At 36.9% G+C, this 27,556-nt stretch overlaps 1 protein-coding gene across 2 annotated transcripts in view; it reads left to right on the forward strand.

Moving 5' to 3' along the window:
- Positions 1–27,556, forward strand: part of KPNA1 (karyopherin subunit alpha 1) — an 85,197-nt gene that overhangs the window by 14,126 nt on the left and 43,515 nt on the right. For both annotated transcript variants that reach the window (XM_035274040.3, XM_054246044.2), the window contains exon 2: positions 3,237–3,370. In XM_035274040.3, coding sequence (XP_035129931.1) covers positions 3,242–3,370 — 129 coding nt within the window. In that variant the 5' untranslated portion in view covers positions 3,237–3,241. The remainder of the gene's footprint in view (positions 1–3,236; positions 3,371–27,556) is intronic.

The raw sequence follows: 27,556 nt of genomic DNA on the forward strand, positions 1-27,556 counted from the left end.
AACCCACTAGACCTAACAGACATGTATAGACCATACTACCAGCCAGCAATAGTCCAAAATATGTATTTTCAAATGGAAATATGTATATCCTGGAAATCTGTATTTTCCCGGATAGAAAATGATACATGTGCATTTTACTGGGCTACAAAACAAGTTAGATAGATTTAAAAGGGTTAAATTAATACAAAGCATGTTCTTTGACCATAATAATGGAAAGAAATTAGAAATCAATAGCAGGAAGAAATTTGAGAAACAAATATGTAAGTTAAAGAACATACTCCTAAATAACTGATGGGTCCACGGAGAAATCAAAAGGGAAATCAGAAAATACTTTGGGATAAATGAAAATGAAAGCGTTGTGTAGGAATACTTATGGATACAGCTAAATCAGTGCTTAAAGGGAAACTTAGTTTTGAATGCCCTTGTTAAAAAAGAGGAAAGATCTCAATTCAGTAACCTAACCTTCTACTTTAAGTGACAGAGGTAAGGAGAGCAGAGTAAACCTAAAGCAAGCAGAGGAAGCAAATAATAGAATGGAAAGTAATGACATAGAGAATAGGAAAATAATAACGAGCATTAAAGATAAACAGAATTGACACACTTTTAGCTAGATTGAGTAAAACTCAACGTTTCTCGAATTACCTGAGTGTAGTGGCTCATGCTTATAATCCCAGCACTTTGGGAGGCTGAGACAGGAGGATCACTTGAACCCAGAAGTTTGAGACCAGCCTGGGCAACATGGTGAGACCCCATCTTTACCCCCCACCCCCATCCCCACCAAAAAAAAAAAATAATAATCTGGGCATGTGCCTGTAGTCCCAGACACTTGGGAGGCTGAGGTGGGAGGATTGCTTGAGCCAGGAGGTTGGTGCTGCAGTGAGCCATGATTGTGCCACTGTACTCTCCAGCCCAGGTGACAGAGTGAGAAAGTGTCTGGGGGGGGGGAAGAAATGAAAGAGGGGACATTACTAGTGACCTTATAAAAATTAAAAAGATTGTAAAGAAATACTATTATCAGTTGTGTTTGGGTGTGGCGGCTCACTCCTATACTCCCAGCACTTGGGGAGGCAGAGGTGGGTAGAGCTTCTGAGACCAGGGGTTTGAGACCAGCCTGGCCAGCATGGTGAAACCCTGTCTACTTAAAATACAAAAGTTAGCCAGGTATGGTGTACATGCCTGTAATCCCAGCTACTCAGGAGGCTGAGGCAGGAGAATGGCTTGAACCCAGGAGACAGGGGTTGCAGTGAGCTGAGATTGTACCACTGCACTCCAGCTTGGTGATAGAGCAAGACTCCGTCTCAAAAAAAAAAAAAAAAAATAAGACAGTTGTATCCCAGTAAATTAAATGACTTAGATGAAGTGGACAAATTTTTAGAAAGACAAAAACTACCAAAGCTGACTCACTAAGGAATAGACAATCTGAATAGACTTATAGCATGTGAAGACATTGAATTTATAGTAACAGAACTACCTACAAAGCTCTTTGGGGTCTCTTTTTAAGGGCTTTAATGCTATTCTTTTGGACTCCACTGCTATGGGCTAATATCTCCCAAAGGCCTCACCTTCAAACACTAGCACATTGGGAGTTAGGATTTAACATATGAATTTTGGGTGAGACACATTCAGTCTAAAGCAGGTGCTAAGACCATTCCATAGAGAAAGAGGAGTCTTTTCAACAAATAGTGTTGGGACAACTGGATAGACACCTGCAAAAAAAATGATGTTAGAATCTTATATCATGCTACAAAGAAAAATTAAAATGGATCACAGACTTAAATGTAGCAAATGTAACAGATAAAACTCTTGGAAAGAAACACAAGGTTAAGGATTCTTGGATATGACACCAAAAGCATGAACAAGGGGGAAAAAACAGATTAATTTAGACTTCATCAAAATTAAAACTTTTGTGTTTGAAAGGACACCAAGAAGGTGAAAAGACAGTGGATAGAATATATTTGCAAAGCATATCTGATAAAGGACCTTTATCTAAAATGTATAGAGAACTCTTACAGCTCAGTGATAAAAGGACAAATAACTGAATTTAAAAATGGGCAAAGACTCTGAATAGAGTTTGTTTTAATGGGAGATATACAGTTACCAAATATATATGTGAAAAGATGCTCTTATCTCATTAGTCATCAGGGGATTGCAAACCAAAACCACAATGAGATGCCACTTCACACCCACTAGGATGGTTTCAGTGAAAGTTTTAATAGCAAAGTGCTTGCAAGGATGTGGAGATACTGCAAGCCTTATATGCTGCTGATAGGAATATAAAATGGTACAGCCACATGGAAAAAATAGTTGAGCAGTTTCTTAAGCAATTAAACATAGTTACCGTATGACCCAGCAATTCTATTCCTAGATACATACCCAAGAGAAATGAAAACATATCTGTGTAAAGCTTGACCACAAACGTTTGTAGAAGCATTATTCATAATAGCTGAAAGATGGAAACAGTCCAAATGTCCATTAGCTGATGAATGGATAAATATAATTGGGTATATACATAGAATGGAATATTATTTAGCCGTAAAAAGGAATGAAGTACTGATAAATGCTACAACATGGATGAACCTTGAAAACATGCTAAGTGAAAGAAGCCAGTCACAAAAGATTGCATATTATATGATTCTGTTTATGTGAAATGTCCAGAATAGGGATAATAGCTAAACAATACAGGATTTCTTTTTGAGGCGATTAAAATGTCCTAAAATTTACTGCGATGAAGGTTGTACAAGCTGTAAATACCCAAAAAACTGTTGAATTGCACATTTTAATAAAACTGTTAAAAATAAAGTAACCCTGTCAGGTGCAGTGGCTCATGCCTGAAATCTTAGCACTTTGGGAGGCCAAGATTGGAGAATCACTTGAAGCCAGGAGGAGTTCAAGACCAGCCTGGACAACATGATAAGAACCTGTCTCTACAAAAAATAAAAAAGTCCACCAGGCTTGGTGGCATGCACCTGTGGTCCCAGATACTCAGGAAACTGAAGTGGGATGCTTGAGCCCAGGAGTTTCGGGCTACAGTGAACTATGATTGCACTACTCTACTCCAGTCTCGGTGGACAGAGCAAGACTCGTCTAAAGAAAGGCAGGAGTGGGAGAGGGGAAGTAACCATTTCTAGTGTCTCTTTGGGATATGTCTGGGCTGTGCGTGTTTAAAAGTCTTAACTCCTAGAATAATAGAGCTCTTCCCAGTAAACTTATTTGTTCCCTCCTCTCTTTTATTGTAGAAATCATGACCGCCCCAGGAAAAGAGAACTTTCGCCTGAAGAGTTACAAGAACAAATCTCTGAATCCCGATGAGATGCGCAGAAGGAGGGAGGAAGAAGGACTGCAGTTACGCAAGCAGAAAAGAGAAGAGCAGGTAAATCCTGTACCTTTATTCATTTCTTTTAAAGAATTTAATGTTCCATTTTAAGCCTGAAACTACCTTCCTTTATTTTAACAATGGTGTGTGTGTATGCGTGCGTGTGCGTGTGTGTGTTTTCCCCTTCTCCCGAATACAAACAATGCTGTTTTGGAGTGGGAATAAGGAGGTACTGAAAAGTGGTATATACAAGAATGGGGAAGTCTCTCAGGTTCCATTTTCTCAGTATATGCACTGTTCAATATTTTCGCCTATTTGTTTTTAGTGTATTTTATTTTTCTAAAGGTGTAACTTTCTTCCTTAAGGTGTTTGTGTATGTTTGTTAATGAATTCACAAGTGACCAATAAAGTGTTGTTGTTCATTGTAAACTTAAACTTGGAAATTTAAAAATATATACGAAAAGAAAGGAGAATAAACCTCATAAACCAGTCCATTGGATTCAGTAATTGTTAACAATTTGCTAAACTTGCTTCATGTTTGTCTTTACATTTCTTTGCTATCTAACATTTAAAAGTAAAATTTCATTCATAGAATGTATTTTTATTCCAGATTAATTCTGTAGTATTCATAAAGACATTTAGAACATTAATTTTTTTTCAAACCTTCCATTGAAAATGCCGTTGACAAGCCGGGCATGGTGGCTTACGTCTGTAATCCGAGCACTTTGGGAGGCCGAGGCGGGTGGATCACCTGAGGTCGGGAGTTCGAGATCAGCCTGACCAACATGGAGAAACCCTATCTCTACTAAAAATGCAAAATTAGCCAGCCGTGGTGGCGCATGCCTGTAATCCCAGCTACTCGGAAGGCTAAGACAGGAGAAACACTTGAACCTGGAAGGCGGAGATTGTGGTGAGCCGGAAGAAAAAAATGCTGTTGACAAATGGTCTGTCATTTGGCAAAGAAAGGAAAAGACATAAGGCTTAAGTGACTTTTTTTTTTTGCTAAAGAAAGACTTTGGAGCCTGAAGGACCATTTGACCCTCACTGTAGAAATTCCATAAAGGCTGATGAATGTGTTAGAATTCTCATACTTGAGAAATAAGATAATCTATTACAAATATTTTGTAGTTATAGTGAAATATTCTCAAAACACATTTTAATGAAACACTACATTAGATAATCCATTTAGATGAAGTCCAAGAGTACATTACAACCTCAATATTTTATTTGTTAGAGTTGTAGATGTATGAATTAAGCACTTTATTGTTCTTATTGGTTAAGATACTTTGTAATATTGTAATAGACTTTATATTGCGTGCAGCAAATATGAGTTCTTGACCTTCTGCTTTATCATTTTTGAAATATATCCACTAAATTTCCTCTCTCTCTTTTTTTTTAACTGGAAATGGATCCTTTTGTTTCATTGAGCTTTTATATTAGCTTCTATTTTTGGGTGAATTTCCTTTTATTTTTTATTTTTTGTCTGAGATGGAGTCTCAATGTTGCCAGGCTGGAGTGCAGTGGCATGATCTTGGCTCACTACAACCTCTGCCCTCTGGGTTCAAGTGATTCTGCATCAGTCTCCCGAGTAGCTGGGAGTGCAGACGCGTGCCACCATGCCCAGCTGATTTTTGTATTTTTATAGAAATCGGGTTTCACCATGTTGGCCAGGATGATCTCAATCTCTTGTCCTTGTGATCTGCCTGCCTCAGCCTCCGAAAATGCTGGGATTATAGGAATTTCTTTTTCTTTCATTCTCAGAAATAATAACAGCATGGTTATATATTTATATTCGTATATTTAAATGGAATACATTTATGTGTACATGTGAACCCAGGTATAGGTCTGAATATAACCACCAGCCTTGGGATCATAGTTGGCATAAAACCATTTGAAGGTGTAGCGGTGGCACTCTTTGATTTACACAGTGTTCATTTTATTCTGTTTCTTCTTGGTGACTACTGATTTCACGTAATTAAACTTCATTATAAAATGTACATACTACCCAATGCAATCTACAAATTCAGTGCAATTTCTGTCCAGTTATCAATTAGGAATTAAGAAAAACAATTCTGGGATTCATAGGAACCAGAAAGGAGCCCCAATAGCCAAAGCCACCTGAAGTAAAATATAAAGCTGGAGGTATCACATTACCTGATGTCAAATTATACTACAAGGCTATAGTAATTGAAACAGCACAGTACTGGTGTAAAACTAGACATATAGATCAGTGGAACGGACTAGAGAATCCAGAAATCAAGCCCCATACTGTCAACCACCTGATCTTTGACAAAGTTGGCAAAAGTATACACTGGGAAGGATATCCTATTCAATGAATAGTGTTGGGAAAATTGGAGACCATATGCAAAAGAGTGAAACTATTCCTAACATATACAAAAATTAACTCAAGATGGATTAAATAATTAAATGTATAACCTGAAACTATAAAAATCCTAGAAGAAAACCTGGTAAAAACTCCTTCGGATATTTGTCTAAGCAAAGAATTTATGATTAAGTCCTCAAAAGGAAACAAAACCAAAAATAGATAAATGGGACTTAATTAAACTAAAAAGCTTCTGCACAGCGAGAGCAATAATGTATTTAACAGACAACCTACAGAATGGGAGAAAATATTTGTCAGCACGATCTGACAAAGTTCTAATGTCCAGAATATACAAGGAATTCAAACAACTCAACAAGAAACAAACAACTCCCTTAAAATGTGGGCAAAGGACATGAAAAGGATGTCGTTTCTCAAAAGAAGGCATGTAAGTGGTCATGGTAAAATGCTCAATATCACTAGTTATCAAAAAAATTAAAGTTAAAACTATAATGAGCCTAGGCATGGTGGCTCCCGTTTGTAATCCCAGCACTTTGGGAGGCTGAGCTGGGTCGATCATCTGAGATCAGGAGTTCGAGACCACCCTGGCCAACATAGTGAAATCCTGTCTACTAAAAATGCAAGAATTAACTGGGTGTGGTGATAGGGTAAAGAAGGTCACTTTCAGTATAAGACTATGTTCTTGGAAATTTTCCTGTGTCAATTCATTCAGAAGCTCCTTCTTTCCTCATCCTTTAGGTCAAATGTTGGACTTAACTAGGCTGGTTTTCTTCTTAATTTTCTCTTTTTCAAACTGTGCCCTTGTTTTCAGTCTGCTACCTCACGACAGCTTTCTGTTATGCCTCAATTAAGAAAAATTCCTGAGGCTTTCCAAGGCTCTGTGTGGTTTGTGGGCTTGCTTCTCAACAGTGTATCCCTACATAGGCCTTAGGTTTGATCTTTCTCTACTCTTAACTCACATGTCATTTCTCAATCTGTTTTCCGTTATCATAGATATGGCTGGGGGCTACACAGGTTGTTTTTGTTTCTTGTCCCTTTTATCATCGTGGGGATTTCTGAGACTAAAAGGATGGGAAGGCCTGATTCTACTGTTTCTGATCTGTCTCATTATATAAGGTTGATTATTATATTGATCAGTTTATAATTGTCGTGAAAATTTCATTGCCTTTGGGAAGAAAAAACTATATATGTTTTAATTCTGTTGTGAATAGAGCTGGACAGTTCTAGAATAGTATAGTGGATTAATTATGAAGTACTGATTGATAATAATTAACTGTTGAGTATTTGCTATGTCAGATACTATTCTAAGCGCTTAATGAATTAACCTCTCTAATCATCTCAACCAGAGTCTGAGGTAGCTTACTATTTTCTGATGTGTTATAGTTAAAGAATAATTGTGAATGTCTTTAAGTGTCTGATTATGGACAAGATAAAGCGTAGCATATATATATATAAACACTGAAATGGATAGAAAATAAATTCACAGCATTACTGGTCCTCAAGCTCAGCTAAGTGGTTATAGCAGTTTAGTGTAAATTACCATTGCCATAAAGAATAATAGCCTTTGTCACTGGAAAGAACTTTGTAATAATCTAGACCAGCAATGTTAAAATATGTTCTGTGGAGCTTTGAGGCTCCGAGTTGAGTCTCCTGCTGCTTCTGTTTCCCCATGAAAAGTTTGAAAATGATTAGGCTATTCTGTCCAATATGATAACCACTAGCCACAATTAGCTATAGAGCATTTAATATGTGGCTAATTCAAATTAAGATCTATATATAAGTGTAAAATTTACATTGGATGTTGAAGATTCCATATAAAAAAATGACATCTCAATTTTTTATGTTGAAATAGTATTCTGGACATGGCTTACATAAAATATATTATCAAAATTTTATCTTTTATTTCTTTTTTAAAATATGGCTACTAGAAATTTTAAAATGTTATTTATGGCTCTTATATTTCTGTAGAATGGTACAGAGACAGACCCATCGATTTTGTACCAAAATTTTGAATTTGAATGATTTGGCCAAGATTACATAGCAGATAAGTAGAACCAAGATCCTTTCACATATGAATTAGTGTTCTTTCCACAGGATCATGCAGCATTAGGTCCACCTGATAAAAGTTGTTTACTGGCATACTGTGATACAAACCTTGTGTTTGTTTTGCAGGGCAGGACTGGAAAAAAAGCATAGTTAAAATGTGATAGTCAAAGCATTGCTTTGCATGCTTAGCCACCTCTTATAACTACTAACTATTAAATGATATTAGTTATAGCTATTTGGATACTGTGGCACATCTGTTATTCTATATGACCTCTATTACCCTTTTTAAATTAGTTGATTTAATGTCATTCTAAAGATTTTCAAAGTTGTCTGTCATGCCAAGTCTTTTTCCATTAGTAGTTGCATAACTTGCGTGTTTTCTAACCTCCTACTGCATTATAAATTGTCTTTGACGAATTTAATATGCTAATCATTCTCATTCTTCCACTTTTATCAAACCAGTTTTTGTTTTTAGCTTCTTTTAGCTATTAGTATTAGTTGCATGTCTGTCAGTTTGCCCTTTGATTTCGCTTGTTGTTTAACCAACAACTGCTGCTACAGTTTTTATCACTGCGTTAATAACATTTAACATATCTTGAAACTTTTTGTATATTTTAAAAATATTTTCTGTTGCTAAATTTTTTTCAGCAGTTATGAATACTGTTGACATGACTTTGCTGTTCTAAGTCAAATATTGGATCAGCAGTTGTGTTTTTCGTGGCCTGTAGTACTTAGAGATCACTAACAGCATCCTGCCATACCAAACTGCCTGTGGGTAGCAATACTGCAGTACCAGTAGATGTAATGTTAGTGACTAGGTATGATTTTGGAATCATGTAAATGTTTTAAATAACTGTAAAACAAAATTAAAATGAGAAGAGAAATCTTCAGATTAAAAAGAAGCAAACAAATGATCTGGTTAGTCATGCTTGTGGCTAAGCCACACAGAGAAGAATTATTTTAGTATACCTTTAAACTATGGTAATTTGACTGATTTCCTCTGCTAGTTTATATCTTAAGGACAAAAGAGAAGTGTAAATAAATCTTCTCTTGCTTTTGGTAATCGTATAAAATTCGGTAGTTATGAAACTATATACATGTATTTGTATATGAATAAAGGAAATTCATATTTAATACTAGAAACCTGATACTTTAGTTTAAGAAAATAAGTAAATAAGAAAAGAAGTTAAGTAAGTTTGAATTGGTAATATCACTGGGAATTATAATGTATTTTCTTTAATAAAACAAAGAAAACACCAGTTGTGTTCTGAAAAGGCCTAGAAATAGTAAATTACTTTGTAGCAGTGAGCACTAGCATTCTGAGGTCTTTAGAATTTTCCTCTCAAAGTAACCATGTTCTTTGCAAAAATAGGGAATATTTTGGTTCTTGGTTAAAGATAGGGAATATTTTGTAAAGCAGAGAAGTTTTCTGAGACCACTGGAGTTTTGATGAAAAGACTCAGAGCCAACTTGAACTAGCTCTCATTGGGTAAAAATGGAGTATTTTGAGTATCAGAAAAGGTTATAAAGACTCCTGCTTCTGGCCAAATAGAATACTAGGACCGGGATATACCCTTCTACCTGAAGGATCCAGGAATAAACAGATAAAGTACATGGAAATAGCAGTTCAGCATACTAGGCATTAGGCAGTGGAAGATAGTGATCTCTAAAGATGGGAAACAAATGAGATAAATCCTGTGATTGAGTTTCTGGATTGCAAACAGCAAGGGGAGGAGCTAAGGCAGAGCCCACAACCTCACTGCGTTGAGGCAGAGCTGAGATTCTGTGAAAACCAAGCAAATAGAGTTCATAGGATGGAATATCAAAGAAGAGAGACCTGTATATTGAGTGAAGCCTGGAGATCTTCAAAGGCTTTGCTGAAGTATTTAGCAGAATGCTGATTAGCACATGTGTTTGAGGAAACTACTCAAAGTTAGAGAAAATATCATTTTAAAGCATTAGAGGGAACAGTGCTTGGTACTTACACAGGGCTGAAAATAATGCCTGCCCCACTAGCTAGACTGGAAAAACGCATGATTCATGAGCGATTAGGTAGAGCAATCAGGAGAGTCTTGCCTCAGTTGTGGAGATTAATTAGCTGTATACTTAGTACTGCTCCAGACTTACGAAAGCAAGGTTCGAAAGAATCAAGCAGTTTCCATATAACTTAGCTGTATACTGAAACAGAGCTCAAGAATATGTATAGGAATACAAAAATATCCAGTACATGAGGTAAAATTGGCATTGTCTAGCATCCAAATAAAGATCGTAACATATGCAAAGAAGCAGGAAAACGCAACCATAATGGGGAAAATGATCAATTGAAACTGACTCATAACTGGTAAAGATGTTAGAGTTAACAGATAATAAAATTTAAATGGTTATTATAACCATACCATATTCCATTTATTCAAAAAGTTAAGTTAGAGACATGGAAGATATAAAAAGGACTCTGCTAGGCATGGTGGTTCATTCCTGTAATCTTAGTGCTTTGGGAGGCTGAGATGGGAGGATCACTTGAGCCCAGGCTGAGCAACATCATGAAAAGAGAAGGTGGAAGAGAAAAAATATTTAAAGAAATAATGGCTGAAAACCTTTTATAATGAAGAACTATAAATCCACTGATCAAAGGAACTAAGTGATTCCCTATGGCATCACAAGAAACATGAAGAAAACTACATCATGGCACATCATAGCCAAACTGCTCAAACCCAATCTTTTTTTTTTTTTGAGACGGAGTTTTGCTCTTGTTACCCAGGCTGGAGTGCAATGGCACAATCTCGGCTCACCACAACTGCCGCCTCCTGGGTTCAGGCAGTTCTCCCGCCTCAGCCTCCTGAGTAGCTGGGATTACAGGCACGCGCCACCATGCCAAGCTAATTTTTCGTATTTTTAGTAGAGACGGGGTTTCACCATGTTGACCAGGACAGTCTCGATCTCTTGACCTCGTGATCCACCTGCCTTGGCCTCCCAAAGTGCTGGGGTTATAGGCTTGAACCACTGCACCCGGCCGCAAACCCAATCTTAAAAAGAAACTCCTTTGGGAGACTGAGGCAGGCGGATCACAAGGTCACAAGAGACAGACTATCCTGGCCAACATGGAGAAACCATATCTCTACTAAAAATACAAAAATTAGCCGGGCATGGTGGTGTGTGCTTGCAGTCCCACCTGCTTGGGAGGCTGAAGCAGGAGAATCGCTTGAACCCAAGAGGTGGAGGTTGTAATGAGATGAGATCACTCTGCTGTACTCCAGCCTGGTGACAGAGTGAGACTCCGTCTCAAAACAAAACAAAACAAAACAAAAAAAACAACAAAAAAAACCTCTTCTTAAAAACACCTAAAGACAGGTTGCATACAGAGGAACAGAGATAACAATGACATCAGAATGCTCATTGTAAACAATACAAGCCAGAAGATAGTGGAGAAATATCTTTAACGAAGGAAACTGTCAACTGAGAAATTTTGAAAGAATTCTTCACCACTGGACGTTGCAGTGAGACGGAAGTAAAATAATGTCCCAGATTACTTTGAAGCAAATCCCAGCTATCAAATTATTTTATCTGTAAATACTTCAGTATGTATCTCTACAGAATAAAGATTCTTTTTTGGAGACAGAGGCTTTCTCTCTTGTCCATGTTGGCTGGAGTGTAGTGGTGTGATCACAACTCACTGTAGCCTCAGCCTCCCAGGTTCAGTGATTCTCCCACCTCAACCTCCCTAGTAGCTGGGGCTGCAGGCACGTGCCACAACGCCTGGCTGATTAAAAAAAAATTTGTAGAGATGGGGTCTTACTGTGTTGCCCAGGCTGGTTTCAAACTCCTGGTCTCAAGCAATCCTCCTGCCTTCGCTTCCAAAGTGCTGGCATTACAGGAGTGAACCACTGTGCCCAGCCCCAGATAAAGATTTTTAAACTTAAAAATCATTGAAGAGCTGCGTCAGCTTTTCACCTCGAGTTTTAGCAGTCTTTGATGGTCCCTGCCTAGATCCATTACTTTCATAGGAGTTACAGTGATCATTCCATCTGCTTTTATTAGCTGGGTGGTCACTCAGAATAGTGTTATGATACTTTAAAAAAATTAACAGTTTCTTAATATTAAACATCTAGTCAGCATTCAAATTTTCTACATTGTCACATAATCTTATGTTGGTTTCTTAATCAGAAATGAGATACGAAGTCATACATTGGATTTGGTACTGTCTCTTAACTCTGTTTTAAAAATATCTTATTAATAATTGGTGAAAACATAAAATTTTTCCTCATCCATTTTTAAAGTGTGTAGTTCAGTAGTGTTAACAATATTCACATTGTTATACAACATGTATCTAGAATTTTTTCATCTTGCAGAATTGGAATTCTGTACCACATTGAGCAAGTATTCCTCATTTCTCTTTTCCCAGCTTCTGACAACTGACATTCTACTTTCTGTTTCCATGATTTTGATTTCTCTAGATAACTTGTATAAGTAGAATCATGCAATATTTGTCCTCTTGTAACTGACTGACTTCAGCATAATGACTTCAAGGTTCATATATATTGTAGCTCGTGATAGGATCTCTTTTTCTTTAAGGCAGAATAATACTCCATTGTATGTATTACCACATTTTCCTTATTAATCTGTTGATGGACATGTGGGAGTTGCTTCTACCTCCTGGCCCTTAGGAATAATGCTGCAATGAGCATGAGTGTGCAGATATCTCTTTTGATACTCTGTTTTGAATTCTTTTGCACATATACATGTAAGTGGGATGTCTAGATCATATGGTAATTTCATTTTTAATATTTTCAAGAGCTTCCCTACTGTTTTCCATAGTGACTACACATTTTATTTTACAGTAGTTTTGCTTTCCATTTGTCTAATGATAAATGGAAATTATCATTAGATGATGATATCAAGTGATGTTGAGCATCTTTTAAAATGCTTGTTGGCATTTGTATGTCTTCTTCGGAGAAATGTCTGTTCAGTTGTTTTGCCTATTTTTTAATTCAGTTACTTGACTGATTTTTACATTCTGGTTTTGTCAGCCTGATCTGTCATTATAAAGAGCCTGACAGCTTTTCACCTTAAGTTTTAGCAGTCTTTGATGGGCCCTGCCTAGATCCATTACTTTTATAGGAGTTACAGTGATCATTCCTTCTGCTTTTATTAGCTGGAAGGTTACTCAAAAGAAGACCTTTCCCTTAGATACACTTCACATAGGACAGAGAAATGCTTGATTCTCTTCCTATGTTTGTTTTCAGGATAATGAGTTGGTTTCTTAGCATCCTTCAAAGGGATGAAATAGTATGTGCTTTAACATCACTAAGAACGCACATAATTTAACATAGATAGGTTTAATAACAGGTTTATGGCATGGCTGACAGTCTGTGAAAACCATGACCATAATTAAGTTGTGAACACATTAATCTCACCCAGTGGTTTCCTAGTACACTTTTTTAGTACAGTTTTCTCTACTCCTTTCTTCTGATCTATTTTCTGTCACTGCTTACTAGTTAGTGTAAATGGAATTATGCAATATGTATTCTTTTTCTTTCTGGTTTCACACAGTTTAATCATTTCTATATTCACTTATTGTTTTATGTATGAATTGTTCATTTTATGGTTGAGCAGTATTCTATTGTATGGATAAACAACAGTTGGTTTATCCATTCACTTGTTGATAGAAATTTGGATTATTTCCAGTTTTTGGTGATTACAAATAAAATTGTTAAGAACACACATGGACAGCTTTTTGTGTGGACATAACTTCTTTTCCCTCAGATACGTATCTAGAAGTGATATGGCTGGGTTGTATAGCTGGTGTATACTTAAGAAGCTCTCAACTCTTTGCCAAAATGGGTTGTACTATTTTACCTTCCTGTGAGCAGTGTATGAGAGTTTGAGTTGTTCCACATCATCGTTAACATTTGCTATGTTCAGTCTTTCTATTTTAGCTATTCTGACAGGTATGCAGAAGTACTCCATGATGGTTTCAGTTTTCATTCACCTAATAAAGTTAGGAATATCTTTTCTTTTTAAAAAAAGTTTATTTTTTAATTGGCAAATAATAATTGTATATATTTATCATCTTTGTGGTGCGAACACTTAAATTCACTCTTTTAGCAATTTTATTTTAAAGAGCAAACATTTATTTCTTATGTGAGGTACATGTTAAGGGTTCATGTTTTGTTGCATATGGCTATCCAGTTGTTCAGGTGTCATTTATTGTAAAGATTATTTTCCCCCATTGAATTTCCTTGGAAACATTTACAGTTGACCATATCTCTATAGGTCTGCTTCTGGACCTCTACTTTGTTCTGTTGGTCTGTTTATCTTAACTACCACACTGGCTGATAACTGTAGCTTTAAGATTAGTTTCAAATCAGGTAGTGTTAGAGCTCCAACTTTTTCTTTTTTAAAATTGTTTTGGGCTGGGTGCAGTGGCTCATGCCAGCACTTTGGGAGGCCGAGGCGGGAGGATTGCTTAAGCCCAGGAGTTTGAGGCCAGCCTGGGTAAGGTGGTGAGACACCATTTCTACAAAACAACAACACAAAACCAATTAGCCACATGGTGGCATGCACCTATTGTCCCAGCTACTCAAGAGGCTGAAATGGGAGGATCACTTGAGTTCAGAAATTTGAGGTAGCAGTGAGCCATGACTGTGCCCCTGCACTACAGCCTGGGTGGCAAAGCGAGACCTCATCTCTTAAAAAAGGTAAAATACTGTTTTGTCTGTTGTACGTTCTTTGCATTTTTACATGAACTATAGAATTAGCTATCCAGTTTGTATATGAAAGCCTGCTGGGAATTTGATTAGGATTATGTTGAAGCTATAACTCAGTTTGGAGAATTGATACTCTTAACAATCTTGAGTCCTCTGACCCATGAGCCACAGTATCTCTCTTCATTTCTTCCTTCCTTTCTTCCCTCACTCCCTCCCTTCGTCCCTCCCTCCTTCCCTCCCTTCCTCCCTCCCTCCGAGGCGGAGTCTCTGTCACCCAGGCTGGAATGCAGTGGTGCAATCTTGGCTTACTGCAACTTCTGCCTCCCACTTTCAAATGATTCTCCTGCCTCAGCCTCCTGAGCAGCTGGGATTACAGGCGCCTGCCACCATGCCAGCTGACTTTTGTATTTTTAGTAGAGACGGGGTTTCACCATGTTGGCCAGGCTGGTGTGGAACTCCTGACCTTAGGTGAGCCTCCCCCCTCAGCCTCCCAAAGTGCTGGGATTACAGGTGTGAGCCACCACACCCAGCCATGTTTAAATTTTGTAATTGAAATTATATTGGTTGTGTTGAGCATCAGTGTACAGACATTTCAATTTATATACAATTCTTAACATACATAGTGAAAATCTTAAAAGCTATGTATTGTAATTCTTTTTAAAACAGTTATTCCAGTGACTTGCCAGTTTAAAATCTGGAGACAAATTTTTAAGAGGCTGTTCAAGTACCAGTATCTTAAAATGTTGATAAGTTACTACATACATCCTTACCAGTTCACGGTTTAATAGCATATACACTACATATTCAAATTTTCAATCTTTTGCAGTACATTAACAAAGTTATTAGGAAAACATCACTATCATGACTGAAGATTTTATGGAGTATGCACAGTTCTGATAGGGAGAGCCATGATCAAGGAGTGGTTTTCTTTTGCAAACAATTCTACTAAAAAACAACATAGGAATAGAAGTAATTTCAAGTATTCAAGACATTAAATGCAGGACTGTGATTCCATATTGCCATTTAGTATGCTTTGTATTATAGATTATAAAAACGAATCCCCCAAATATGGAATGTTAAACTGACACCCAAGACAATCAAAGCCTTCCGTAATTGAGTATCCCACACTATTTTCTGGTTATACCAAAATATAAACAACCAGCAAATGATTTCACCTCTTTAAAAAAGCATTTACACTTACTTACACTTCAGAAATGGGATGAAATAGGATTCCCTCCTCCTAAAAATGTATGTATAGCTACTAGGAAACATATTTATAAAATTGTTTATAAAAATATTCCTCTGGGCCAAGCATGGTGGCTCACACCTGTAATCTCAGCACTTTGGGAGGCGGTGGATCACCTGAGGTCACGAGTTCAAGACCAGCCTGGACAAGATGTTGAAGGCCTGTCTCTACTAAAAATACAAAAATTAGTTGGGCCTGGTGGTGGGTGCCTGTAATCCCAACTAGTTGGAAGGCTGAGGCAGGAGGGTCGCTTGAACCTGCGGGGTGGAGGTTGTAGTGAGCCGAGACCCTGCCATTGCACTCCAGCCTGGGCAACAAGAGGGAAACTCCCATCTAAAAAAAGCAAAAACAGCAAAGAAAATTTCTGTGGATAGTAGAAGAAGGGAGACAGGGATGACTAATAAGATACACTGGCTATTTCTCTGGCTTTCTCAGAGACTGGAGCCTCCTCAGTTTTGGTTTCTCTTGTTTTCTGTAGGTAAATCTTTAGTTTCTTGGTTAGCCACTTCTCTCCATTTTCTCTTTGCTCTCCTTCTCATTTTTCTTTTGTCTGAAGATTTATCTTTTCCTGCTGCCTTTTTTTTTGTCTTCCTTTCCACTTTTGTAGGAGCAGGGTTAACTGAGAACCACATCAGGTCTCCTCTTGGGCTCTTCCTTCACTACTCCTTCTGCTGAGCTTACCTTCCTTCCTTTTGGGTATCTTGGTGGTGGGGAGGAGCGAGAGCCTTTGTGAAGCTAGGCTGCCTGGCCACTGCTGTCTGGTCATCTCGTCTTACCCACTCTCTACCAGCTACTGAGAGCTGCTCTGGGGTTAGGTCATCTTTACATTCTCTCAGCAATTTGTAGTTTTTGGTGTATAGGTCTTACAGACTTATCTGTCAGATTTTTCCCTAAGTATTTCATTTTTGTGGATGCTATTGTAATTGTTATTCTTTTAGATTTCAGTTGTTCATTGTTAATAAATAGAAATGCAGTTTAATTTTGTTTATTGATCTTCTCCTAAAGCTTGCGGAACTCATTTGTTAGTTGTAGTTTCTTTCTTATAGATTCTATTGGATTTTTTACATAGGTAATCATGTCATCTACAGCTAACAGTTTCCTTATTTTCCATTCTTATCTGGATGCCTATTATTTCTTTAACTTGTTTGATTGTACTGACTAGAACTTACAGTGCAGTGTTGAATAAAAATAATAAAAGCAGACCTACCTGTTTTATTCCTGACCTTAGGTGAAAAGTAGTGGGTCTTTCATTACCTGTGATGTTAATTACAGCTTTGTCGTATACAGTCATGTACTACGTAACTATGATTCCATCAGCTATGGACTATATATATGACGTGGTCCCATAAGATAATAATGACCATATTTTTACTCTACCTTTTCTATGTTTCGATATGCAAATTTTTACCTTTGTGTTAAAATTGCCTCCAGTGTTCAGTACAGTAACATGCTGTACAAGTTTGTAGCCTAGAAGCAGAAGGCTATACCATGTCACCTGAGTGAGTAGTAGGCTATTCATCTAGGTTTGTGTAACTACAATCTTTGATGTTTACACAGTGATGAAATCGTCTAATGCATTTCTCAGACTCTTGTTATGTGATGCATGTATATGTTTTATGAGATTAAGGAAGTTCTCTCTCTTTTAAAAAAATTTAAAAAAAAATTTCGTTGAGCCCAAAGTGTCATATGAGGTTACGGAAGTTCTCTTCTGTTCCAACTTGAGTAGATATATAAATGTTCAGGAGTTTTTTTTTTTTTGAGACAAGGTTTTGCTCCTGTTGCCTAGGCTAGAGAGCAATGGTGCAATCTTAATTCACTGCAACCTCCACCTCCCGGATTTAAGTGATTCTCTTGGCTCAGCCTCCTGAGTAGCTAGGATTACAGGCGCCCCCTACCACGCCTGGCTGATTTTTGTATTTTTAGTAGAGATGGGGTTTAACCATGTTGGTAAGGCTGGTCTTGAACTCCTGACCTCAGGTGATCCACCTGCCTCGGCCTCCCAAAGTTCTGAGATTACTGGCATGAGCCACTGGACCTGTCCTAGTTTTTTATTTTACATTTAGATCTGTGATTTGTTTTGAGTTAATTTTTGTGAATGAAGGGTGTAAGATTTGTTGTTTAGATTTATTTTTTTTGCCTCTGTGTGTCCAGTTGTACCAGCACCAATTCTCCCCTTTGACCTTTTTTCATTTTTTTGATATACATTTTAATTGGCCAAAATTGTATTAATACAATTTATTAAACATGTTTTGAAATCGGTATATATTGTGGAATGGCTAAATCAAGCAGATTAGTATAGAGATCACCTAATATACTTAGCATTTTGTGTTAAGCACATTTAAAATCTACGGTCTTAGCAGGGTTTGTTTTTTGAGACAAGGTGTTACTCCGTCACCCAGACTACGGTGCAGTGGTGTGCTTGTGGCTCACTGTAGCCTGGAGCTTTCACCTTACCTCTCAAGTAGCTGGGACTACAGACCATTGCCACCATGCCCAGCTATTTTTTTTTTTTTAAGGCGAAGTTTCATTCTTGTTACCCAGGCTGGAGTGCAATGGCGCAATCTCTGCTCACCGCAACCTCCGCCTCCTGGGTTCAGGCAATTCTCCTGCCTCAGCCTCTTGAGTAGCTGGGATTACAGGCACGCGCCACCATGCCCAGCTAATTTTTTGTATTTTTAGTAGAGACGGGGTTTCACCATGTTGACCAGGATGGTCTCGATCTCTTGACCTCGTGATCCACCCGCCTCGGCCTCCCAAAGTGCTGGGATTATAGGCTTGAGCACCATGCCCGACCAATTTTTTTTTTTTTTTTTTTTTTTTTTGTAGAGGCAGAGTCTTGCTATGTTGCCCAGGTGAGTCTCGAACACCTGACCTTAAATGATCCTCTGTCCTTAGCCTTCCAAAGTGCTGGGATTACAGGTGTGAGCCACCACGCCTGGCTAATCTACTGTCTTAAAAGTTTTCAAATATACAATATACTGTTCTGAACTATAGTCACCTTGTTGTACAATAGATCTCTCAAACTTACTCTTCCTAACTGAAATTTTGTGTTCCTTCACCAACATCTCTCCAGCCCTTCCTGTCTCCAACCTTCCACACTTACTAACAACCCTTATACTCTCATTTGTGAGCTTGATTCCACATAAAATGTCTTTCTGTGTCTGTCTTATTTCCTTAACATAATGTCCTCCAGGTTCATGGATGTTGTTGCAAAAATAGGATTTCTTTCATTTTTTTTTTCTTCTTTTCTCGTCTCTGAGTACCAGATTTCTTTCATTTTTAAGATCATTGGTCTGTTGTGTATATCTACCACACTTTCTTGAGCCATTCATCTGTGATGGACACTTAGGTTATTTCCGTATCTTCACTATTGTGAATAATGTTACAGTGAACCTGGGGGTGCAGATCTCTTTGACATATTGACTTCCTTTCCCTTGGATATATGCCCAGAAATGGGATTGCTGGATCATATGGTAATCGTTTTTTTAATTTTTTGTGAAGCCTCCATACTATTTTTCATACTGGCTGTAATAAATTACGTTGCCACCATCAGTGTGCAAGGGTTTCCTTTTCTCAGCATCCTCACCAACGTGTTATCTTTCATCTTTTTGATAATTGTCATTCTAACAGGTATGAGGTGACACCTCATTATGGCTTCAATTTGTATTTCCCTGATGATGAGTGATGGTGAGCATTTTTTCATATATCTGTTAGCCATTTTATGTCCTCTTTTGAGAAATGTCTATTTAAGTTCTTTCCCCATTTTAAAATCAGAATGTTTTCTTACTATTGAATTATTTTTGAGTTCCTTAAATATTTTGGATATTAACCCCTTGTTTGATGTACGGCTTGCAGATATTTTCTTGCATTGCATAAATTCTCTCTTTACTGTTTTAATTCCTCTGCTGTGCTTTTTAGTTTGGTTTAACTCTGTTTGTCTATCTGCTTTTGTTGCCTATGCTTTTGGGGTCCTATCCAAGAAAATCATTGCCTAAACCAGTGTCAAGAAGCTTTTTCCCTATGTTTTACAGTTTCAGGGCTTATGTTTCAGTATTTAATGCATATTGAATTAATTTTTGCGTATGGTGTGGGATAAGCGTTCAGTTTCTTTATTCTGCACGTGGAGAGCCCCATTTATTGAAGAGACTATTCTTCCCTTATTGTGTGTTCTTGTCACCTTTTGAAAAAATCAATTGACCATAAATGCATGGATTTATTACTGGGCTCTTTATTCTGTTCCATTGCTCTATGTGCTTGTTTTCATGCCAAAACCTTGCCGTTTTGATTACTATAGTTTGTAGCATACAGTCGACCCTTGAACAACAAGGTCTTGAACTGCATGGGTCCACTTATATGCAGATTTTCTTCTCCCTTTGCCACTTCTGAGACAGCAAGACCAACCCCTCCTCTTCCCTCCTCCTCAGCTTACTCAACTTGAAGATGAGAAGATGAAGGCCTTTATGATGATCCACTTCCACTTAATGAATTGTAACTATATTTTCTCTTCCTTATGATTTTCTAAATAACATTTTCTTTTCTGCAGCTTACTTTATTGTAAGAATACAACATATAATACATATATCATGCAAATGTGTTAATTTAGTGTTTGTGTTATTGATAAGGCTTCCAGTCAATGGTAGCCTATTTGTAGTTAGGCTTTGGGGGAGTTAAAAGTTATATGCAGAGTTTCAACTGCATAGGGGATTGGCTCCCCAATCCCTGCGTTGTTTAAGGGGCAGTTGTATTTTGAAATCAGTTAGTGTGAATCCTCCAGCTTTGTTCTTTTTTTGCTCAAGATTGCTTTGGCTATTTAGGGTTTTTTTGTGGGTCCATATGAATTTTAGGATTTTAAAAAATTTCTGTAAGAAATTTCATTGGAATTTTAATAGAAGTTGTGTTGAATCTGTAGATAGCTTTGTTCAGTATGAATATTTTAATACTGTTCTTCTAATTCATGAACATAGAGTATCTTCATTTATTTCAGTTTTATGTAATTTTTAATGTACAGGTCTTTCACCTCTTTGGCTAAATTTACTCTTAAGTATTTTATTTTTGTAGCCATTGTAAATGGGATTGTTTTCTTAATTTCTTTTTCAGATAGTTTATTGTTAGTGTATGGAAATGTTATGCATTTTTATTTATTTATTTTATATCCTGCAACTGTCCTGAATCTGTGTATTATTGCTAGCAGTTTATTGGTGGAGTCTTTAGAGTTCTTTCTATGTAAGATCATGTCTTCTGCAGTCAGGGGCAATTACTTTTTTTTTTTTTTTTAATTTAGATGCCTTTTCTTTCTTTCTCTTGCCTAATTGCTCTAGCTAGGACTTTGAATACTTAACGAAGGTGGCAAGAGTGGGCATCCTTGTCTTGTTTCTGATCTTAGAAGTGAAGCTTTCAACTTTTCACCACTTAGTATTATGCTAGCTGTTGGCTTGTCAAATGAGGCTTTATTGTGAGGTAAATTCCTCCTATACGTGATTTGTTGAGAGTTTTAAAAAAAGGATGTCGAAATTTGTCTCATGCTTTTTCTGCATCTATTGAGATGATCATATGGTTTTTGTTCTTTATTCCATTAATGTGATTCACATTCATAGATTTGTGTATGTTGAACCATCCTTGTATCCGAAGGTAAATCCTACTTGTTCATACTGAATGATCCTTTTAATGTGGTGTTGAATTTTGTTGAAAGCCAGCGCTGTTTGTTGAAGAGACTACCTTTGCACTGTTGTATTTCATCTGTTTCTTTTGTCAAAGATCATTGTGCTAGATTTATGGGGTCTATTTCTGGGCACTATGTTCTGTTTTATTGATCTGTTTGTCTAGTCTTTTGCCAATACCACACTCTTCTTGCTTATAGTAGATCTTGAAGTTGGGTAGAGTCAGTCCTCTAACTTTGTTCTTTTCCTTCAATATTTTATTGGCTATTTTGGATCTTTTGCCTAACCATATAAATTTTAGAATCATTTTGGTGATAGAAAATAACTTGCTGGGATTGTAATTGCATTGAATCTATAGGTCTAGTTGGGAAGCACTGACATCTTGCCAATGTTGAGTCTTCCTATGTAGATAGGAATGATACCTCTCCAGTTATTTAGGTCTTTGATTTGGTTGAGAGTTTTGTAGTTTTCCTCATAGAAATCTCATATATATTTTGTTAGATTCATACCTAAGTGTTCCATTTTTTGGGAGTACTAATGTAAATGATCCTTTTTAAATTTCAAATTCCACTTGTTCATTGCTGGCATATAGGAACGCAGTTGAATTTTGTATATTAATCTTATATAGTGAGATTTTGCTGTAATTGCTTATTAGTTGATTTTTTCATTGATTCTTTTGAATTCTCCGTGCGAACAACTATGTCATCCCACGAAAAAAGACAGTTTTATTTCTTGTGTTCCCATCAACATGCCTTTTATTCCTTTTCTTGTCTTAGTGCATTCATTAGGAGTTGCAGTACAATGTTGAAACAGAGTGATGAGAGGAGATATTCTTGTCTTGCTCCTGATCTAGCAGAAAAGCTTCTAATTTCATACCATTTAAGTATGATGTTTTACATATATATATATATATATATATATATATATATATATATATAAAATATGAGAGACCATATAAGTATGAATGGGTGTTGACTTTTTTTCATTGGCCTTTTCTTCATCTATTGATATGGTCGTGTGATTTTTCTTCTTTAGTCTATTGATGTGATGGATTATATTAATGATTTTCAAATGTTGGACCAATATTATACACCTGGGATAAATCCCACTTGATTATGGTATATGATTCTTTTTATACATTGTTGGGTTGTTTTGCTAATATTTTCCTGAAGATTTTGTGTCTGTGTTCATAAAAAATGTTGATCTATAGGTTTCTTACAGTGTCTCTATCGAGTTTTGGTATACTCTGATGTTAGCCTTTACTGAGTGAATTAGGAAGTATTCCTTCTGCTTCTATCTTGTGTAGGAAATGATAGAGAATGGATATAATTTCTTTCTTAAATGTTTTTAAAACGTCACCAGTGAACCCATCTGGTCCTGGTTCTGTTTTGGAAGGTTAGTATTGTTTCATTTTCTTTAATATAGCCCTATTCATATTGCTTCTTGTGTGAGTTTTGGTACCTGGGGGACTTTCAAGGAAGTGGTTCATTTTATCTAAGTGATAAAATTTGTGGCAATAGAATTGTTCATAGTATTTACTTTTATTTTTTTGAGACAGAGTCTCACTGTCACCTAGGCTGGAGTATAGTGGTGCGATCTTGGCTCACTGCAACCTCTGCCTTCTGGGTACAGGCGTTTCTGGTGCCTCAGCCTCCCAGTTGCTAGGATTACAGGCGCCTACCACCACTCCTGGCTAATTTATATATTTTCGTGGACATGAGGTTTCACCATGTTGGCCGGGCTGGTCTTGAACTCCTGACCTCAAGTGACCTGCTCACCTTGGCCTCCCAAAGTGCTGGAATTACAGGTGTGAGCCCCACCACGTCTGGCCAGAATTTATTTTATTGTCCTTTTAATGTTCATGGGATTTGTAGTGATTTTCCCTCTTTGATTTCTGATAGTAGGAGTTTGTGTCCTGTGTGTGTGTTTTTTCTTTTTTTTTTTTTTTAATTAGTCTGCTTGGCTAGAGGCTTATGAGTTAATTGGTCTTTTCAAAGAACAAGCTTTTGTTTTTTTTGACTGATTTTTCTCTGTTGATTTCCTGTTTTCAGTTTTACTGATACCTGCTCTTATTTTTGTTCTTCTGCTAACTTTGGATTTAATTCACTGCTTCTTTTTTCTGGTTTTCTAAGGTGATTGAGTAGGAGATTTTAGATATTTTTGTCTTTGCTAATAAATGCATTCAATGCTATGAATTTCCCTCTAAGCACTGCTGTCACTTTATTTTGATAAATTGTGTCTTTGTTTTCATTTAGCTCAAAATATTTTAAAATTTCTCTTGAGATCTCTTTTTTGACCTATGTGTTATTTGAAGTGTGTTTTTTAATCTCCAAGCATATTTGGGGGATTTTTTAAAAAATTATCTTTCTGTTATTGTAATTTAATGTTATTGTGGCCTGAGAGGAGACATTTTAGGACTTGTTCTTTTGACCATGTTAAGGTTTGTTTTATGGCCCAGAATTTGGTCTATCTTGATGAATATCCGATGTGAGTGTACAAATGTGTGTTCTGTTGTTTCTTCTGTGACATAATCTGTGGATATTCATTATATCCAGTTGAGTGATGTTGAGTTCAATTATGTCCTTACTGGTTTTCTCTCTGCTTGATCTGTCCATTTCTGATAGAGAGGTGTTGAAGTGTCCATCTATAATAGCAAATTCATTTATTTCTCCTTGCAGTTCTGTCAGCTTTTGCCTGCAAAGACACTGTTGTTTGGCTTATACACGCTAAGCGTTGTTACACCTTTTTGGAGAATTGGCCTTTTTATCCTTATGCACTGCCCTTCTTTATTCTCGATAACATAACTTGCCTTATCTGCCTTGTTTGAAATTATTACAGTTACTCCACTTTCTTTTTTTGAGACAGAGTCTCGCTCTGTGGCCTAGGCTGGAGGGCAGGGGCAGAATCTTGGCTCACTGCACCCTCCACCTCCCAAGACATGCACCACCACAGCTGGCTAATTTTTGTATTTTTAGTACAGACAGGGTTTTGCTATGTTGGCCAGGCTGGTCTTGAACTCCTGGCCTCATGTGATCTTTCTGCCTTGGCCTTCCAAAGTGCTGGGATTATAGGTGTGAACCTCCATGCCCAGCCAACTCCCCTTTCATTTAATTAGGGTTAATATGGCATGTATTTCTCCATCTGTTTACTTTTAATCTGTGTTTTTATTTGTGGGTTTCTTGTAAACCACATCCAGTTGGTACTTGTTTTGTTGATCCACTTTGACAATCCCTTTTAGTCTTTTTGCCAAAATGCTGATTTATTTAGAATATTGAACTGAACATTTCAGTCAATTAAAATCAGTGAGGGCAAGTATAGGCATAACAGTTTGCATTTTGGAACATACTACATACTTTCAAGGAGTTTCAGGACTAAATTTAAAAGAGTAGAGTGATTATGTTGACAAATGCAAAGGCATTTTATAGCTGACCTATTCCATTTCCCTTACTCTTAACTCCTACCCCTTATTCTCATTCCTGCATTGTTTGCAGGCCCAGCTTCTACATGTCAGAACCTGCATTTCTTTATCTGAGGGCTTTCTGTGACCACTGAATCCAATTTTGCACCTGTGTACCAGGCTGCAGGTACTAGGAAGTTAACATTCCCAAGAACTTTGAACCAATAATGGAAGATGATGTATAAGTAATACTCCAGTTCCCTCATGCATGAATTGGATAACTCCAAGATGCATCTGACAGTCTCTTTTAATGGTTCACTTAAGACTATTGACAGTCAAAGTGATTGCAGAGATAGTTGAATTGGTATTTACCATATTTGTTACTGATTTCTATTTGTTACCCTTGTTTTTTATTTCTAGTTTTGTCATTCACTCTTTTTCTGCCTTTGTGGATTTAATTAAGCATTTAATATGATTTCCATTTTCTCTTCTTTCTTAGCATGTCAGTTGTACTTTCTTACTTTGCTTAGTGGTTGTCCTAGAATGTCCTAGATTGTAAATGTATATTTACAACTACCTCAAGTCTACTTTAAAATAACACTATATCTCTTTACAAGTAGTGTTTCTTTTAGTGAGATAATCCTGTTTCTCCCCTCCATTTCTTATATCTTCTTTGCTGTTACTCATTTAACTTATACAAAAATGTGTGTAATCTTATATATATACAAATTAACATACATAATCAAATGCATTGTTGCTATTTTAAACAAAATTTTACCCGCTAAATCAATTTTAAAAATACTTTTACATTCACTTATTCATTCTTTGATGTTCTTCCTTGTGTAGATCCAAGTTTCTGACCTATGTCATTTTTCTTTTTGCTAAAGAATTTCTTTTAACATTTCTTGCAAAGCAGATGTCTACTGATAATAAATTTCCTTAGTTTTTTAGTTTTCTGAAAAAAAATCTTTATTTTGTCTCCACTTTTAAAAGATGATTTTGTGAGGTTCAGGGTTCTAGGCTGGTGGTTTTCTCTCTCAACACTTTAAAGATTTCACTTCACTTTCTTCTGGCATGTATAGTTTCTAAGGAGAAGTTCAATATCATTCTTATCTTTATGTGTAAGTACAGTGTTTTTTAGCTTTTTAGGATTGTTTTTCCTTATTTCTGATTTTGTGTTTGAAAATGGTATCCCTAGGTGTAGTGAGATTTTATTTGGCCTTTTTCCAGCTTGGTGATCTCTGGGCTTCCTGTGGTTTTGTTCCCAGACCAAACTGAGGGTCGGGCTGCTGTTTCTCATAGCCCAATAACGAGATGCAGATGAACTGGGGAAGAGAGTTTTTATTTCTGTAACTGGTTACAGGGAGAAGGCCTAGAAATTACAGCCAGACCAACTCAAAATTACAAAGTTTTCCAGATATTAGATACCTTTTAAGCTATATGTCTACGCGTATGTGTGTATTCATCTAAAGATGTAACTGATTAACTTCTTTTAATCTGTAACTCAGGTCTGAGTCTTAAAGACTTTGCTCTGGAGTCTCAGTAAATTTACTTAATCCAGTTGCTGGGGTGATTACCCTTATCTTGTCTCTTGCTCATGGAAGTTTGGGGAGTTCTTTCAGACCTCCATTAAACTTGTTTGTGGAAGTCTGGGGAGTTTCTTTGTTATTCTTTAAGGCCCACGTAGGGCCTAGGCAAAACTCTTGGTGGGCTTTTGTTGCGTTCTAGCTTTTGTATAAGCTCACTGGCTTTTTTAGCTTTTAATATTTAACTTAACCCCTCAGTCAGTACTGAAACAGTTGTCATGGAGCCCTGTGTTAGTGAGACATGACCTGCTACAGTTTGGTGTCTGATATTAATTTGGGGGAAATTCTCAAGTCATTATTGTGTCAAATATTTCTTTTGTTCTTTCCTCCTGATATTTCCATTCCATGTTTGTTATACCGTTTGTAGTTGTCTCAGTTCGTAGATACACTATTCTATTTTTGTCAGTCCTTTTTCTGTTTTCTTTCTGTTTTAAAGGTTTCTAATGAGATTTCCTTAAGCTCAGAGATTATTTCTTTGGCTGTGTCTTGTTACTAATAATCCATCAAAAGCATTCTTCATTTCTCTTGTTTTTGATCTGTTGCATTTCTTTTTAGTTCTTTCTTAGAATTTCCATCTGTCTCCTTACATTGCCTGTCTGTTCTTGTATGCTGTCCACTTTATCCATTTAAAGCCCTTAGCATATTAATCGTACTTTTAAATTCTTGGTCTGATAATCCCAGCATCCCTGCCATAGTTGAATCTGGTTCTGAAACTTGCTCTCTTGCTTCAAACTGTGTTTTTAAATTGTTTAGTACGCCTTTTAATTTTTTCTGGATAGCTGGACATGTACTGGGTAAAAGAAACTGCTGTTAAATAGGCCTTTGGTAGGTGATTTTGTTATTAGAGTAATGCTGGCTTTCTAGAGTGAGATGGGAAGTACTATCTCTGCTTCTATCTTCTGGAAAAATATGATTATATGCTGATTAGCATTAAGTTAAATCTCAGAAGGAATCTTCTGTAGATCTTTCATGTTCTCTTTGTTGTACTCTGCCTTGTGAATTTTAGGTCTCTTGGCCTTCTCAGGTCTGAACTGTGTTTCCTCAGATTCAAGGAGCATCTAAACTCTGTTTAGGTTTACCTTGCCTGCAGTACAGCCGGGAACTGTCTGTGTAGTAATCTGAGTCAGTAATGGGGCTTATCTTGGGTTTTTCTAAGGGATTACTGCTCTGTGGTTTTTGTTGTCCAGTGGCTGAAACATTTTATGTATTTTGTCTGCTTTTAGTTGTCTAGGGTGAGACGGTAAGTTACTGTTACTCCATCATGGC

Source organism: Callithrix jacchus, chromosome 15, assembly GCF_049354715.1.
Source record: "Callithrix jacchus isolate 240 chromosome 15, calJac240_pri, whole genome shotgun sequence".
Taxonomy (NCBI): Eukaryota; Metazoa; Chordata; class Mammalia; order Primates; family Cebidae; genus Callithrix; species Callithrix jacchus.